Source organism: Procambarus clarkii, chromosome 11 (assembly GCF_040958095.1).
Source record: "Procambarus clarkii isolate CNS0578487 chromosome 11, FALCON_Pclarkii_2.0, whole genome shotgun sequence".
NCBI lineage: Eukaryota > Metazoa > Arthropoda > Malacostraca > Decapoda > Cambaridae > Procambarus > Procambarus clarkii.
The window spans coordinates 23,086,913-23,100,936 of NC_091160.1; the positions used below are offsets into that span (position 1 = coordinate 23,086,913).

Consider the following 14,024-nt stretch of genomic DNA (forward strand, 5'->3'; position numbering starts at 1 on the left):
ATTCGCAATACTTAATGTTACAATTCCATTTCAATATTTCCGATTGCATTGAAACTTGAAAACGTCCATAGAGCTGGCAAGCAGGGGATGGAAGAACGGGGCGAGGCTCGGAAATCTTGAGCAAGGATCCGGGGATGAGGTGAAGAGGGGAGATGAAAGATCGGTGGCCCAACCACCGCGGATTTGAACTTGATCAGATGGAAGTTGAATTGAGTAGGGTGTCATTTGCAGTACACACTGGGGCCGGGAACGCAAGCAGCTGGCAGTGGAGGTTTGATGTCAGATGTTGATGTTAAGTCAGTTCGTTAGTAGTGTTCTTCCTTGTTGATTTCACCAAACTTTGATCGTTGGTCTTCTTTTTGGGCTTGTCGGTCTTGGTGGTCACGTTTCATGTTGATGCTTGGAGGTGATCTTTCCTTGGGGTGATGGTGTTCCAACAGATACGTCTTCATCAGATGAGTGAAGAGCAGGGGGGTTGAGTTCTTGGAGGTTGAGTTCTTGGAGGTTGAGTTCTTGGAGGTTGAGTTCTTGGAGGTTGAGTTCTTGGAGGTTGAGTTCTTGGAGGTTGAGTAGCAGTGGTAGGTACTGCAGCAGAAGGGGCTATATAGTAGGTACCCTCTATAGTCACACCAAGGGTCGATTGCAGCGGAATTCGTCAGAGAAGGGTGAAGGGACAGCAGCAGCTGGAGAAACGTGTGGAGCAGGAGCCGACAGTATGTCTGAAAGCGTGGTCGCGTTCACAGTGATGTCATGGTTAGTAACTGGAACTGTTGCAGAAGTGGGGGTCACAGGAGGCAGTCTTGTGAGCTGTGGGTACCCGAACAGGATCTGAAGTCTGCATTGCAGTGGCGGAATCGTCGTCGTCGGATGTAGAGTCGGCATCCTCTACAGGGTCAGTTGTTGTTGAACCTGGAGCGTTGAAGACTTCTTCAGGAATAATGAAGGTAGGGAGACCATTCGCCTTGTAAAGAATTTTCAAAAGCCTCACAAATTCTCGGGTTATTTCCAGCAGTCATTCTGGCTGTTGATATCAAAGCTTTTACTGTGCTCTGCCCAATCAGCTTTGTCTTTGGTTGGGCTAGATCCCCATTGGCTAGTAGAGACAATACCAGGATGGTGTGCAGTGGCGATAGTTCCTCCTCCCTGAAGCTACGGGAAGGTGGTTGCTTGGATGTTGAATGTAGAGGCTCAGGTGGTAGTTGTTGATTTGGAGCTGGTGCCTGCTGCAGAGGTCGAGGAAGTTTTGGATTTCTCCTGGGTCTCCAAGTTTTTGATGACTTCTTGTCTGCGTGGACATTGATGGGAGATTGCGATATGCTCGCCGTTGCAGAGCAGGCAGCATGGTTTTTTTGGAGGTGCAGATCGATTAGTGGTGGTCTTTCGCGCAAATGCTGCATTTCTGGATGGTCTGCTGGCACTTGTTGGATTGGTGAGAGTAGTCATAGCATCGGAAGCATTGGGTGATTTTGTAGATTCTTTACATCTTCACTCGGAATGACGGGACGTGGACTCCATAGCAGAAGCCACCTGTGAAAACTTGGGTAGCCTGATTCACAGTGCAGAAGTTGACCTTCAAGGTGCGGCTGTTGCACAAAGAGGTTTAGAGTACCATCAAGCCCGGGTTCTCGTTTTCAATGTTCTCTGCAAGTTCTCCAGTGTAAGGTGCCTCATCAATCCGTTCCTTGATCCAGTGGCTGAGCTCACTGACAATGACAGACCGGGCACGAAGCAACTGGCGTGGGAAGTGGAGATTGTGGTGGTGATCTAAACGAAATAGATGTTCACGTTTCAACAGTTTGTCTTGTTCGTTGGTGAAACGAAAAACGAAGTTGGTGCCTTCTTGTTCGATGTCGTCAGGTGTTACTTCAGCTTCATCCTTGAATAGCTTCAGGAGGGATGGCTCGGTGAATGCTTGATCGTCAAGGGGTGTACCCCTGACCTTGAAGTGCTTGTGATGCAGGGTGAACAAAGGTTCTCTCTCAAAGACTGCACGTCACTGAAGATGGCCTCCCATCTCTACCCGGCATAAAATACCAAGTTAGGAGTGGGGTCTGACCATCTAGAGACGCAAGTCTGCTGCCAATTGTTTATCCACCCTGCAGTACTAGGTGCGAGAGAGAAGAGCTGGAGCAACGCGAGCACGTCCGACCGCGACGGTTGCGGTGATCGTGATCTGTGATCTGTCATTGCATTGATAATTTGAATTTTCATAGATTGATTTATTTTGTGTACCATTACACTGGAATTGAGCTGTTGTTTACCATACTGTTCATTTCGTGAATAAAAGTATAGATGCCACACCTGTGACAGGTAAAACCATTTTTTTTTTTTTTAGTGCCATCTGTTTCACGTAAGAGCAACATTCGCAATACTAAATAAGTTACAATTCCATTTCAATGTTTCGAATTGCATTGATAAATTGAATTTTTAATAAATTTCGATTTATTTTCATTTCGATTTAATTATTTTGTGACATTGCATTTGAGTTGGGCTGTGTTGTTTACCCTAACGTTCATATCATGTGTATAGTTTTTTTTTTTCATTGGTTTTCATTTCGTTTTTGATTTTTAACTGTATTTATTTTTCAGTGATGAACATCAGATCATTTGATGTTCCCAATTTACTGATAAGAAAATCAAATCATATCATTTGGGAATGCATCGGACAGGGTAGTGGGGAAGACGAGGGGAAGGGAATGTGGGATGGTTGAGTAAATGAGGACGCGGGTGGGAGGTAGTGCTGCGGATGACGAGGGAATAGGGGAGTTGGGGATGGTAGGGACGAGCGAATGGGGAAATGGAGAATAGTGGGGGGGGAGCAAGGGGAGAGGGGGAAGGTGGGGAGGAAGAGGTGACAGGGTAGGGGGAAATGGTAGGGAGGACGAGGAGATGGTGGAGTGGGGAATGGTGGGGAGGACAATAGAATTGGGGAATGGGATTGGTGGCGAGGACGAGGGGAAGGGGGAATGGTGGGGAGGACTAAGGGATAGGGGTAGGTTGATGTGGCTCAGCAACGCGCACGCGTTGCTGAGCCACAGCAACGCGTGGCCGGGTACAGCTAGTGCATATATACACACATCACAAACAATGAACATTGCCACCCGTTGATGGGTGGCAGTGACGGTGGGCAGGCTTGTGATCTGTATTGATTAGTTTCCTGCGATCTTATTTTGTGCAGTGGCTCGAGCTTGCAAGTGCTTTACCCTTCAATGCTAATTACTTAGAGGCGCTCCATCTTCTCCAGGGTATGTTCAGGATGAGTGGGGCTGACCTAGTGTAACGCGCCCTGCCAACTGTCACAAAACTGGTCGCTGTGGGTGACAAATTTCTGGTACAGGGAATAGTACAAGGTCTGCAGTCTGGTCAATTGTTCCGTTTTCTGTATGTCAGGATTGGGTTGGTTGGAGGTTCTGGGCAAACTATAGCATTTTCCTCGGCTGAAGTCATCGTGTTTTGTCGAGTGAGGGCTGTAGGTGAGAATGGAGCAGAGCGCAAGAGCAGAGCGCAAGAGCAGATGAGAGACAGATATACTATGAAGACAAGTGTGAGTGAGAAAGATAGGAAGATAGTCAACAGTCTCGACCATCATCCAGGAAAGCAGCATGTACACAGGCAGTGATTCCTTCATATGAGAGGTGTGAGTAGTATAAGGTGGTGGCGGGTGAGGGAAGAGAGATGGAGAGGACCGAATTTGTTGTGCAGTAGTAGGGTGGTGGTGTTGCTGGTGAGAAGCATTAAGGACACTAGCATAGCACATGGAGTTGGCTGATGCTGTTTGGTGATGGGATGGGTTTTGGGAGGTTAAGGAAGAATGTGTGCGCTTGAGTGCGAGGTTGGTTAGGACGAAGAGCGTCGAGTTTTTCTCAGAGGGGAAGATTTATAAACTACTGAATGAGCACCATGGCAATTGGTTCATTTTAGGGTGTGGGCAGAGCACAGAGTATAAAAATGACCGTCTGCAGAGCATTTGGAGCAAATTTGTGGACTTGTGCATTTGCGTGTTTCCTGATCGTACTTGTAACATTTGAAGCATTATAAACACCAAGGATCTTGGTGTTTAGTATTAGGCACCGGGTACATCTCCATTATAGTAATGACATTCCTGTGATAATGTTCCGAGATAGATATTGATAGGTGCTGAAAGAACAGAGCTGTCGACATTTGGTACCAGAACAGAGCATTTAAATTTTTGTTAAAATGTGAGTACCAGAGTCAGAGAAGCTTGGGCGAGTTTACTAAAAGCAGGTTCCCTAAAACAGGCAAAAAAGGTAGTCTTCAGAGGCAATGAGGAATGTGATGCTGTTGCACGTTTGATATTAGTGGCAGGTGTTCCAGTGTCAATGAAGAAAGTAGTGATGCAGTCAATAGTGTCTGAGTGTAGTGCTAGTGTAGTTCATCCGCAGACAGTGAGCCATTGTGATTCACTATCTACAGTCAGTCTCATGTTTGTGCCAATCTCTGCGAATCCATAAAGCTCTGGGGGGGGGTCAGTGTGTAGGCCAGGTTTAGGACTTGGCCTTAGGGTCTCACCACGAACAAACGCCAGGTCCAGGAAGGTTGCAACCCCCAGTTATGGTGGAGTTAACGTCAGTTACCGTGACGAGCGCGCAGAAGAGTTCTGTGGTCGTGATGAGTCTGTTCTGGTAGGTTCTTTGAGGTTTTGGATCTTGCCGCCCTGGCAGATGCCAGGCTGTAGCAAAGCGCCTGCTCTAATGTTCCTGCTATGAGGTGCAGCTGATTTTCCGCCAACAGGAAATCCTTATTTTTTGAAGTTTAGCGTGTTTTCCGACATATGGGAATGGCGGGGTATATACGGCAGTGTTGTAGTTGCCCCTTAAACCAAAAGCTCCAGTGGCACTTCCATTGAACAAATGCATTTTATATTTCACCAATATTGATATAATTTAAAATTTAAATTTTTATTCAGGTAAAAGTACATAGAAGATGAGTTACAAAACATAGTTGGATTTACAGATAGATACATACAATACCTAAAGCCACTAATACGCATAGCGTTTCGGGCAAGGTGTGGGGGAAGGGGAATTTTAGACTAAAACTTTATAGTAATTGAGATTAAAGTATAAATCGTTGAAAAATGAATAAAAAAAAGGTCGGGGGAAGGGGGGGGGGGGGGAACCAGCAATTTTACAAACTGGTCAACAATCCACCCGTTTAAAATAGCAAAGACATGGGTTGATATTTAGGGCGGTAAGGTAGGTTACATGGAGTTTATTAGGTAGTACTTAGTTTTTTCATGTCCCCTAAATTCCCCTTGCAAATTCGGGGGGTGGGGGGTTAAAGGTGTTGCTCTAGCTTTAGAACAGGTCATGGGTCGCTTGGACCCCTCAGCAGTAACCCTAAAAATCATCTAAAAACTAATACTTATGTATGGCCTACGATGGTAATAAACAGTCAATACACCCCAAAAAAAGACAAAATAAATACATGGATAAAACATAACATAACATAAAATGAGCGTATGCATGCCAAATAGATTAAATAACCTCTCGTGAGGGGACTATCAACGTAAATGTCATGTGCGCATGAAAAACAAAATATCACGAGAGTCATGCATGACTAGAACCAGTCAAGTCCCTGGAGTGTGTAAGAGACCATGCACGCATGGGTCCCTCCGGCCGTAACTTATCCTCTCACGGGTTCGGTCAAGCCACCACCATCCCCAGAATAACCACAAAGTGGTTCCCCAAGATGACGTCCGGCTCCTTAGCCAGAGTCCATTCATTCTAGTTTTGTGGGTATCGGAGCACAAGGGTATAGCCACCCATGCCCTTGTCCTGGGGTGATCATTATCAACCCCTTCCCGTGCTCTTAGACCACATACGATGAAGTACGTCCAGGTTAGGGGCTTTGACGGAACAGATCTCGAAGTCCCCATTAGTCAGCCCCAACCTTTTTAAGAACACGAGTACACTCCATGCAAAACCTCCAATTCAAAGTGATTGAAGAGGCAGAAGCTGCATTGACACTCCCCGACCCATTGAAGGATCTCGGGTGTGCCATATCGGTGACACTTGCTCTGGTGTGGCCGGGGAAGTGAAAAGTCGTCAGCCGAGACTTGGGTGTCTAAAATCATGACCTCGTTCCTTTTGCAAGCAATGATGTCAGGCTTGCAAAAGGTCCCACCATCGGGTATCCGCACCTACCTCACCACCTCGTACCCTCGCTGTCTCAATCGACCAGCTACGAACCGGGTGATATCATGACGTACCACCCGTGCTCCGTGTGTCCTCGGGCATGCTTGTGAGATATGCTCAAGGGTGCCAGTTGTCCTACACGTGTCGCACATGACACTAGCACCTGGGCATCCCCTGGCGGCCCTGGACGGCGTGGCTAAAGCGTTAGCTCTCACCTGGACTGCACGCGTGAACTTGCAACAGCTCATAAGGTGGGTGTTGGACGAGATGCACCCCAAGCATGAGGACCACAGTACCGCACCATCTGCCGTGCGGTACTCTCTCGCCAGGTCAGAGAGCACTCTGATCTATTGTTACCGGCTCGCCCCCAATCATGGCCGGGCCAATCCACCGACGTATTTTACCTTGGATTGCTGGTAGAAGGGCTGCTGCTCTGATTGTTGGGTCGGCCAACTCCATTAGACTATGGAATTGCTTGTTCTTATGCAGCCGGATTGAAGAGGCAAATTCGGGCATTCCCTCCCCCCCCCCCCCCCAGACCACCGTTCTTCCAGTCGGTATAAAAGAACGCATTCGGGGTGTCGTGCGCATTCAGAGCACTTTACTCTAGGTGGTCAGACCCAACCCTTAGCCGGTGCATTATACCGGAAAGATGGGAGGCCTCTTAAGCAAAGTGCAACCCTGTCTGTGCTAAGCATGTGTAGATCTGAATCGCCCCTTGATCTACCGGATCAAGGGGCGATTCAGAGGGGACCGGGACCTTACCAGGTCACATCCTGGACCTGATCACATCCTAGACCTGATCACATCCTAGACCTGATCACCATTAAAATCCCTGTTGCACCACTAGACGTCGTTGACGACGGAGAACCCCAACTGCTGTTCAGCAGTGCCGCAGCATTACAGGGTCTGTTCGACACCATCACCCCCTCTGCTTCCTGAGGAGGTGCACATGATTCTCACCCCACCACGACACTACCTCGCAGCCAGGACGGTGCCTGTCCGGAGAGTGAACTCCCTACTGTGAAAAAGCTGCCACCGACGTAGTCACTAGCATAAACGAACAGAACTCTTCCTTGACTGCTGTCACTGTAAAGTTCATTCATATACATGACAGCCACCTCTCCACCATGGTCACCTTCATATCGCTTGAGGAAGCTACCTTTGCTACTTCCAACGGCTTCCAATCCTTTGGAATCGCTAGCACATCCCAAATGATCACCGAAGGACACTATTACCGGCTTCGACAATGCTAAAAGTGCTATAGCTACGAGCATTTCACAAAGAACTGTACGTCTCGGGACCAACAGTACAGCAAGTGCGCCGGGAACCACCACTTCAAAAACTGCACCAACGAATATCTTCACTGCCTTCTCTGTGATTGGCGAACATTCTGCCATTGCCGCTGAGTGCCCACGAAGACTTGAAATACAGATAAAAGTCCGGCGTGGAGTCCCACCTGAGCTTCCGTAGGGTGCAGACATGTCGTCTGACCGCTCCGGCAGTTTGGGGGGGAGTGCCGTTTTTCGCCAGCAGGGGGTGTGGGTGTCTCTTACCCTTCCTGCATGTCCCTGACTGGTGTTGACGTGGCGCTTTTGCGATAAGCGGCCATCTTCCCGCTGTTAAGAGGGTAAACTCCGTGGGGTTGGAGTTTACCTGCCGTGCAGGGTATCCTCTCGTTGAGCAGGATCATGTGTGACGTGCTACATGGCCCGGTCGATGAGGTCTACGGGGTTGAGCTGGTGACTGCTCGCCGGGTGATCATCAAGTTTGTGGGTGAGGAGGCGTACCGTGGATTTCTCCGGCGGTACGAGGGCCGTACCTTGAAGTTGTTGGATGGCACTGGTTCTGTGGCCATTTCTGATCGGAGTGGTGCCGTGACGTATGTGAGCGTCCATGGGGGGCCATGGAATTCCCTAGAGTCCCTTCTCCGGCGTTTCTTCCTGAGATTTGGCTCCGTTGTCAGATGTGAGGATGCACAAGGTATCTTCTGGAAAATATGAGGGAATGAAGATGAACATTCGTACCCTCGGGATGCGCCTGAGGTCGGACATTCCATCCTCTGTCCGACTTTTAGGGTACTACAGTGCGGGTGTATTATGCCCGGCAACCCCGTACTTGTTTCCGGTGTGGCATGTTGGGGCATCAGGGCTGCCGGATGCACTGCGGATCCGGTTACTCCGGTCAACTTGTTCAGAGAAGAGGATTTCCTGCCGCTCCCTCTGGAGGTGGTCTCTGGGAATGAAGAGGCGAGCGTTCAGTTAGCGGATGCGGCTCCCCCTACATCGCCGGACGTTCCTCCGGGTCATGTAGTGCCATCGGATGGTCTACGTGCTCCTGTCGCTGTCTCCGCTGCTTCTGACGGCCTTCCTGGTGATCATTGTGACGCGCCGCCGTCTTCTCCCTCGTCTTCGGCTGCTGCGTCCTGGCCCTGTGCTCTCGCCTCGGGTCCCGGATGTGCTGGGTGCTGGGGTGGCTGCGGAGCCTCCTGCTGTGTGTGTGGGGCCGGTTCCCCCTGTGGTAGAGGCTGCTGCCGTTCTGCGTCGGGCGTCGGTTCGTCCGGCTGGTGGGACCCGTGTTACTGGATCCGCTTCCGGCTCTGACGATCTCCGGCCGGAGCCCTAAGCGTTCCAGGCGTTCGTCGTCTGCCTGGGCCGATGTTGGGGAATTCGGTGACTGTGGGTCCTTGGGAGTTGACGGTGTGGAACAGGGTGTGTCGCTGTCTCCACGGTTGGTGGTGGCTGAGGTTCATGTGCCTGCTGGTGCCCAGGTCTCGGGGGTGCCTTCCGTTCCTTCTCCGCCTGGGGACACTCTGCAGTGGGAGGATGGTGGCTCCCGCTCCCAGGGATGGTGTGGTTGCTGGTGCTGGGCGTGGGCTGGTTGTGACATTACGGAAGGATGCGCGCCGCCCTGGTTCCCTGCAGTCGTCTGGTGTGCCCGTGGCCACTGGTGCCCCGGTGGTGGTGCCATATGTCCGGCCCCCTCCTGTAAGGGTACGTGTTGGGGCCCTGGGGGACGTGTTGCCGGCGTCGGAGATGCCGCCGGGTCACTGGTCGGCGATTGCCGATTTACTGCTGAATGACGAGCAGGGGGAATTTCATTGTGGGGGTGTTCACATGGTGTGGGGGATTGTGGCAGTTACTCGCGTCAGAAGTGATACCATTTGGGTCCCCTGCTTACGGGTGTTTGTTGCTAGGGTTCCGGATAACATGGCGTCCCCGGTGGGTGAACGAGACCCTTGGCGGGAGGTTACGTTGGGAGGCGTTCAATGTGCGATTCCCACGGGTCTTGTTTCCGGGCAAGTATGTCCGCTGATTCCCTGTTCCCTACTGTCTTCTGTGCCCGTGCCTCTCCCTTTGTTTGTGGAGGGGCCGGTGTTTTGCAGTGTGTGTTCTCCATGTATTACCATGTTGTCTTGTGTTCTTTTTAATTTTTCTTTTGTTTATATTTATGATTTGTTTTGTGTGTGCATTGTCTTATTTCATTTTATACATTGTGTTTTGTTGTCGGTCCTTCCGGTCGGTGCTTGTTTGTTTGTTCTATATTGTTCTCAAGTTTTGTTTATTTGCTTACATTATTAGCTTGTTTGATATTGTTATTGTTATATAATGTCTTGATGTATGCTGTGTTTCTCATGCATTCCTCCATTTTTGCTAATTATTGTCTTGTGCTGTCGGTCCTTCTGGCCGGTGGTTTCTAAGTTTGTTTTTGTTTTGTGATATTTTATTGTATTTGTCTTTACCTTGCATGCTTGCATGTAAAAAAAAAAAAAAAAAAACATAAAAAACTGCACCAACGAATATCTTCACTGCCTTCTCTGTGATGGCGAACATACTGCCATCGCCACTGAGTGCCCCCAAAGACTTGAAATACAGATAAAAGTCCGACGCAAGGCAGACAAACACCATTCGCCGTGCACCATCAAATGTCAACATGCAAGCTGCCAACTTCCCTGAGCTTTCGGGCAGGGGCGGAGCGTCTGCACAGCCTGCAAGCCAATGGGGGGGGGGGGGGCCTTAGCTCCCAGTCCGCCAACCAATCATCGGCTCAGCCGCCACAGCTACAGCCTCTCTGGCCAATCAACAAGCCAGCCTTCACCACACCAGTTGTTGTCCCCCAATATCGATCATAGTACCATCTTCAAACTCGTCCGCCTGGCTGAAGTGATGGTAGGCACGAACTGCAAGGAATTCGCACAAATTCTAAACATACTATACGCTGCTATGGTCTACCGACATTTAATGTTCCTGAGGAACTCTTCACAACTTCAGCCACTGCCACCGCTAAGTCTTCAGCTACTGATACTACTTCGGCCTCTGACATCACTGTCTCTCCAGCTGCACTGCCAGATTTGTCTGCTGACGCCCACCCTCTGCAACCTGCTACAGCTCCATTACTTCTGCAAACTGCCACTCCAGACCAACCACCTATTACTCCAGTTATACCGGCGACTACATCACCTGCATCCGCACAAATATCAGTTGCTCCTGCAGACCTTCGCCTGTCTTCTAATGACGACTCTACTGCCTTTGGTGAGATTAAAGCACACTCACCACTCCCAGACTTGGAGGATACCACGATGATTGATTCTCCAGCAGTAACTGAATTATATTAACGTTACAAAAGTACATTTGGATCTCCTGAATTCAGACGGCTTACCAGCCGTATATATAACACGAGGTATGAAGAACTCTTGTAGAGTAATCTAGGAGCTACTGTGAAGTATGTAATTGACAACGACGCAATCTTCTCGGTGGGCGATGAATCCATACCGGCAGCCGAACTCTTTCCCGAGGTTAACGACGAGAATAATAATAAACATCAAATAACACGAAGAAATAGATAGATGAAAGACACAGAAAAAAGAAGACCCAAGAAAGACGCCACCAGATGTCACCACCTAGAATGAAGCACCGCCACTGCCGCCCTTCCTGACCCGACTCAAAGCCTAGCTAGTTGGGGGGTTGTTTCAGCATCGACTTAAGACACGCAGTTGAGTCGAGCCCTGGCACTTTACAACTTCAGCGTTTCCTCTCACAGACTTCTCTTCAGTTGTCCCCACTTAAAGGCTCGCCCTAATGCGTATCTTATCCTGTGTATTATTGTATTGTTGTGCGGTGAACGGAGCCGGCTACGGATAGCTTGCCTCATCCTCTGGTCGATTCTTGCTAGCTCAGTTTTGACCACCACGCCCAGAATAAGACGGTGGTTCAGTTTAGGAACGAGGTGGTGCTTAAACATGTATAATATGAGGTTTGAAGGGGGGGGGGTGCCTGCGTGATGATAATACCCTCCTCAATGAGCCATAGGAGGTGCCCCTGCTACCGTCACCAAGAATATCCAAGGCACTTGTACTCATCAGTGATACTAATAATCCATGGCCGCGCCCTGGACATGCAACCTCGTTTGTGAAGCAAGATACCATTTCTTGCGTTTGCCATCAATCAGTAGGGTCAATGATCGGCAGTTTCCCGTGTTGATCCTCAAGCCAGTGCCACTTAACATATCACGTATAACCTCTATCAATACCTGAAGGCCGGCCGGCATCTCTGCCGCTATGACCAGATGATCTGCAAACGCTAGTTCTGACGCCTATTACTTCCCCAGACGAATCGCCAAGCCCAGTTTCTTCGCATTGGTAATTGCCTCATCAATAACCAAATAGAATATAAACGGACAAGGGATCTCACCGTTTGTCTCCCCTAGTCACGGTGATTACCCTCGATTTCTCCTTCTGGCTGGTTATGACTGTCGAGGCACCATCATAGCCCGACATAATATAATCCCTAGGGGCTTAGTGATGTCCTTGCGTTCCATGGCCCGATCGATGGCCGCATGAAGGACGCTGTTGAAAGCATTCTCCACGTCGAGGTGCACAGGATGTATCAGCACTCGGGCCTCAGCCAAAAGAGCATCTAGGATCGCCAGGTTTTTAGCTCATCCATCCACAGGGATGAACGCCTTCTACCTCCCGTCGATCCTGATAGCTTGAGAAAGTAGGCCGTTTACGATCTAATGAAACAGCCGCACTATTGTGGAAGACATCGTAATGGGGCAATAGTGTGAGGGGATTTCTGGCATAAGATTCTTAAGAATCAGCACAGTTTTGCACGCCCGGAAAGGAAGTGGCAGGGAGCGGCTAGCCAACCCACAGGTTGAACATTTTAGTAATACCCTGAGCGGTATGGACCAGAGGAGACGCGTGGTTATCCCATCAGGACTGCGACAGGTAGCCATCTGCCACAGGTAACGGTAACTTAACCTGATCCTGGCAACCACTGTTGCAGTCTGGTGGACGTTTTGGGCTGCCCGTAAACATACTTTGGATCTGAACAAATCGTGTGTTTTTATACTGGTGCTTTCAGGTCGTTGGAAGTCTGTAATTTCTCTACAATGAGACCCGAGTTTTTGGAACAAATATAGTTTTGACAGCAGAGATGGGGCTACCTAGGTATAATCAACATCTGTTACACGCTAATTTGGCTGCAATATGTCATTATGATTTGTTATATTTGTGTGATGGTATCCATACCAAGGAGATTCGAAACCCTTTACTCTGTGTAGCAATTACGTCATTTATAATTGGTAGTATGTGGCTGAAAATGCAGAAGTTAGTCTGCACTAATTCCTAATTTTCCTTTCAATGTCTCCCAGGCTAGTATCCAGGGAGCATCAAACTCCTCAGGCGTTGCCCTGAAATAATAATTGTTAATAATTACAGGTTTTATATGAAAATATTAAAGTACACAGGGGTTTAATAGGATTCATAATAACTGAATTACTTGTTCGTAGATTAGTTTGAGCTGTAACTTTCAAAAGGTAATATTTTTTTTCAGTGTGCTAGTACTAATGGTGATGGTGATTGGGGTTACCTATGGTATGGGTGTTCCTCTTGACGAACACGGAGCAAACAAGACGAAGGCAGAGTGGGAAAGGTTGTGGACAGTCGTTCCCTTGGCGAGATCAGGCTCCACAGTCGGCAACCTTGTCTACAGGTAAACCATGTTTTTCAACTGTTCGGCTCTGAGAAACTTGTATTAAAGTAAGTTTATCGGTTAAATTATAACCTAGTTTCCAAGTTAAATTATTTTGGTAACATCTGTAAAATGTGCAGATTTTGTAATATTAACCTAAGCTTTTATATTAAGAAGTCGGCTTTAAATCTTGACACTCCCGGCAGGATAATTAATGTAAATGAAGCGGAGCATCAATGCACTGCAATTTGTGGCTGGTCAGTATATCAAGTTACAGCAAGGGAAGATTTTAATGCTTTAACAAGCAAATGTAAAACGTTGTATAATAAAGCAAAAGTTCTTGAAAGATTGGAGACGAAGGGTCGCAAGATATTGCGAAACAGTTTGTGCCACAGTGAATGGTTAAAATTTTCTGGTAATTTGATTATCAATGTACATGTAGCCATTTAAAGTACTGAGTGTCTACATGGTTACAGTAAAATTGCTGTTGGTAAATTTTTAATTTGTTAAAATTTGATAATTTTCCTTAATTTATATCTTCTATTTGAAATTTTATAACGTTGACCTGGTACTCTATATTACTGTAAGTGATGGAATCCCTATTCCATTTAGGCTGCGAAAGGCTTAAAATATGCTTTAATTTGTCTGCTAACAATGTAAGAATGAATAAACTGCAGATGACATTTCCAATAATTGCTAGAGCCTACTCCCTCTAACCGGTACTCAAGCCTGTTAGAGCCTACTCAGTATTGTATGAGAATAGCATTAAGGCATCATAAAGGTTAGAGCATAACCAAGGCTGAAATAGTTTAGACTTCATGTGCTATTTAATTGTCGCGCACTGAAAAATTAACTTGCTCTTTTATTAAGAGTGGGTATAAATAGGTGCCGTGCAA

The 14,024-nt window shown here is 48.0% G+C and overlaps 1 protein-coding gene across 2 annotated transcripts in view; it reads left to right on the plus strand.

The window, feature by feature from the left end:
- The window catches only part of LOC138363405 (uncharacterized), a 41,355-nt gene that overhangs the window by 19,262 nt on the left and 8,069 nt on the right, over window positions 1-14,024 (plus strand). The window contains exons 2-3 of one of the 2 annotated variants that reach the window (XM_069322443.1): window positions 12,991-13,149; window positions 13,335-13,673. In XM_069322443.1, coding sequence (XP_069178544.1) covers window positions 12,991-13,149; window positions 13,335-13,578 — 403 coding nt within the window. In that variant the 3' untranslated portion in view covers window positions 13,579-13,673. Of the gene's footprint in view, window positions 1-12,990; window positions 13,150-13,334; window positions 13,674-14,024 lie in introns of those variants that run through there. The other variant, XM_069322444.1, reaches the window with a different exon arrangement.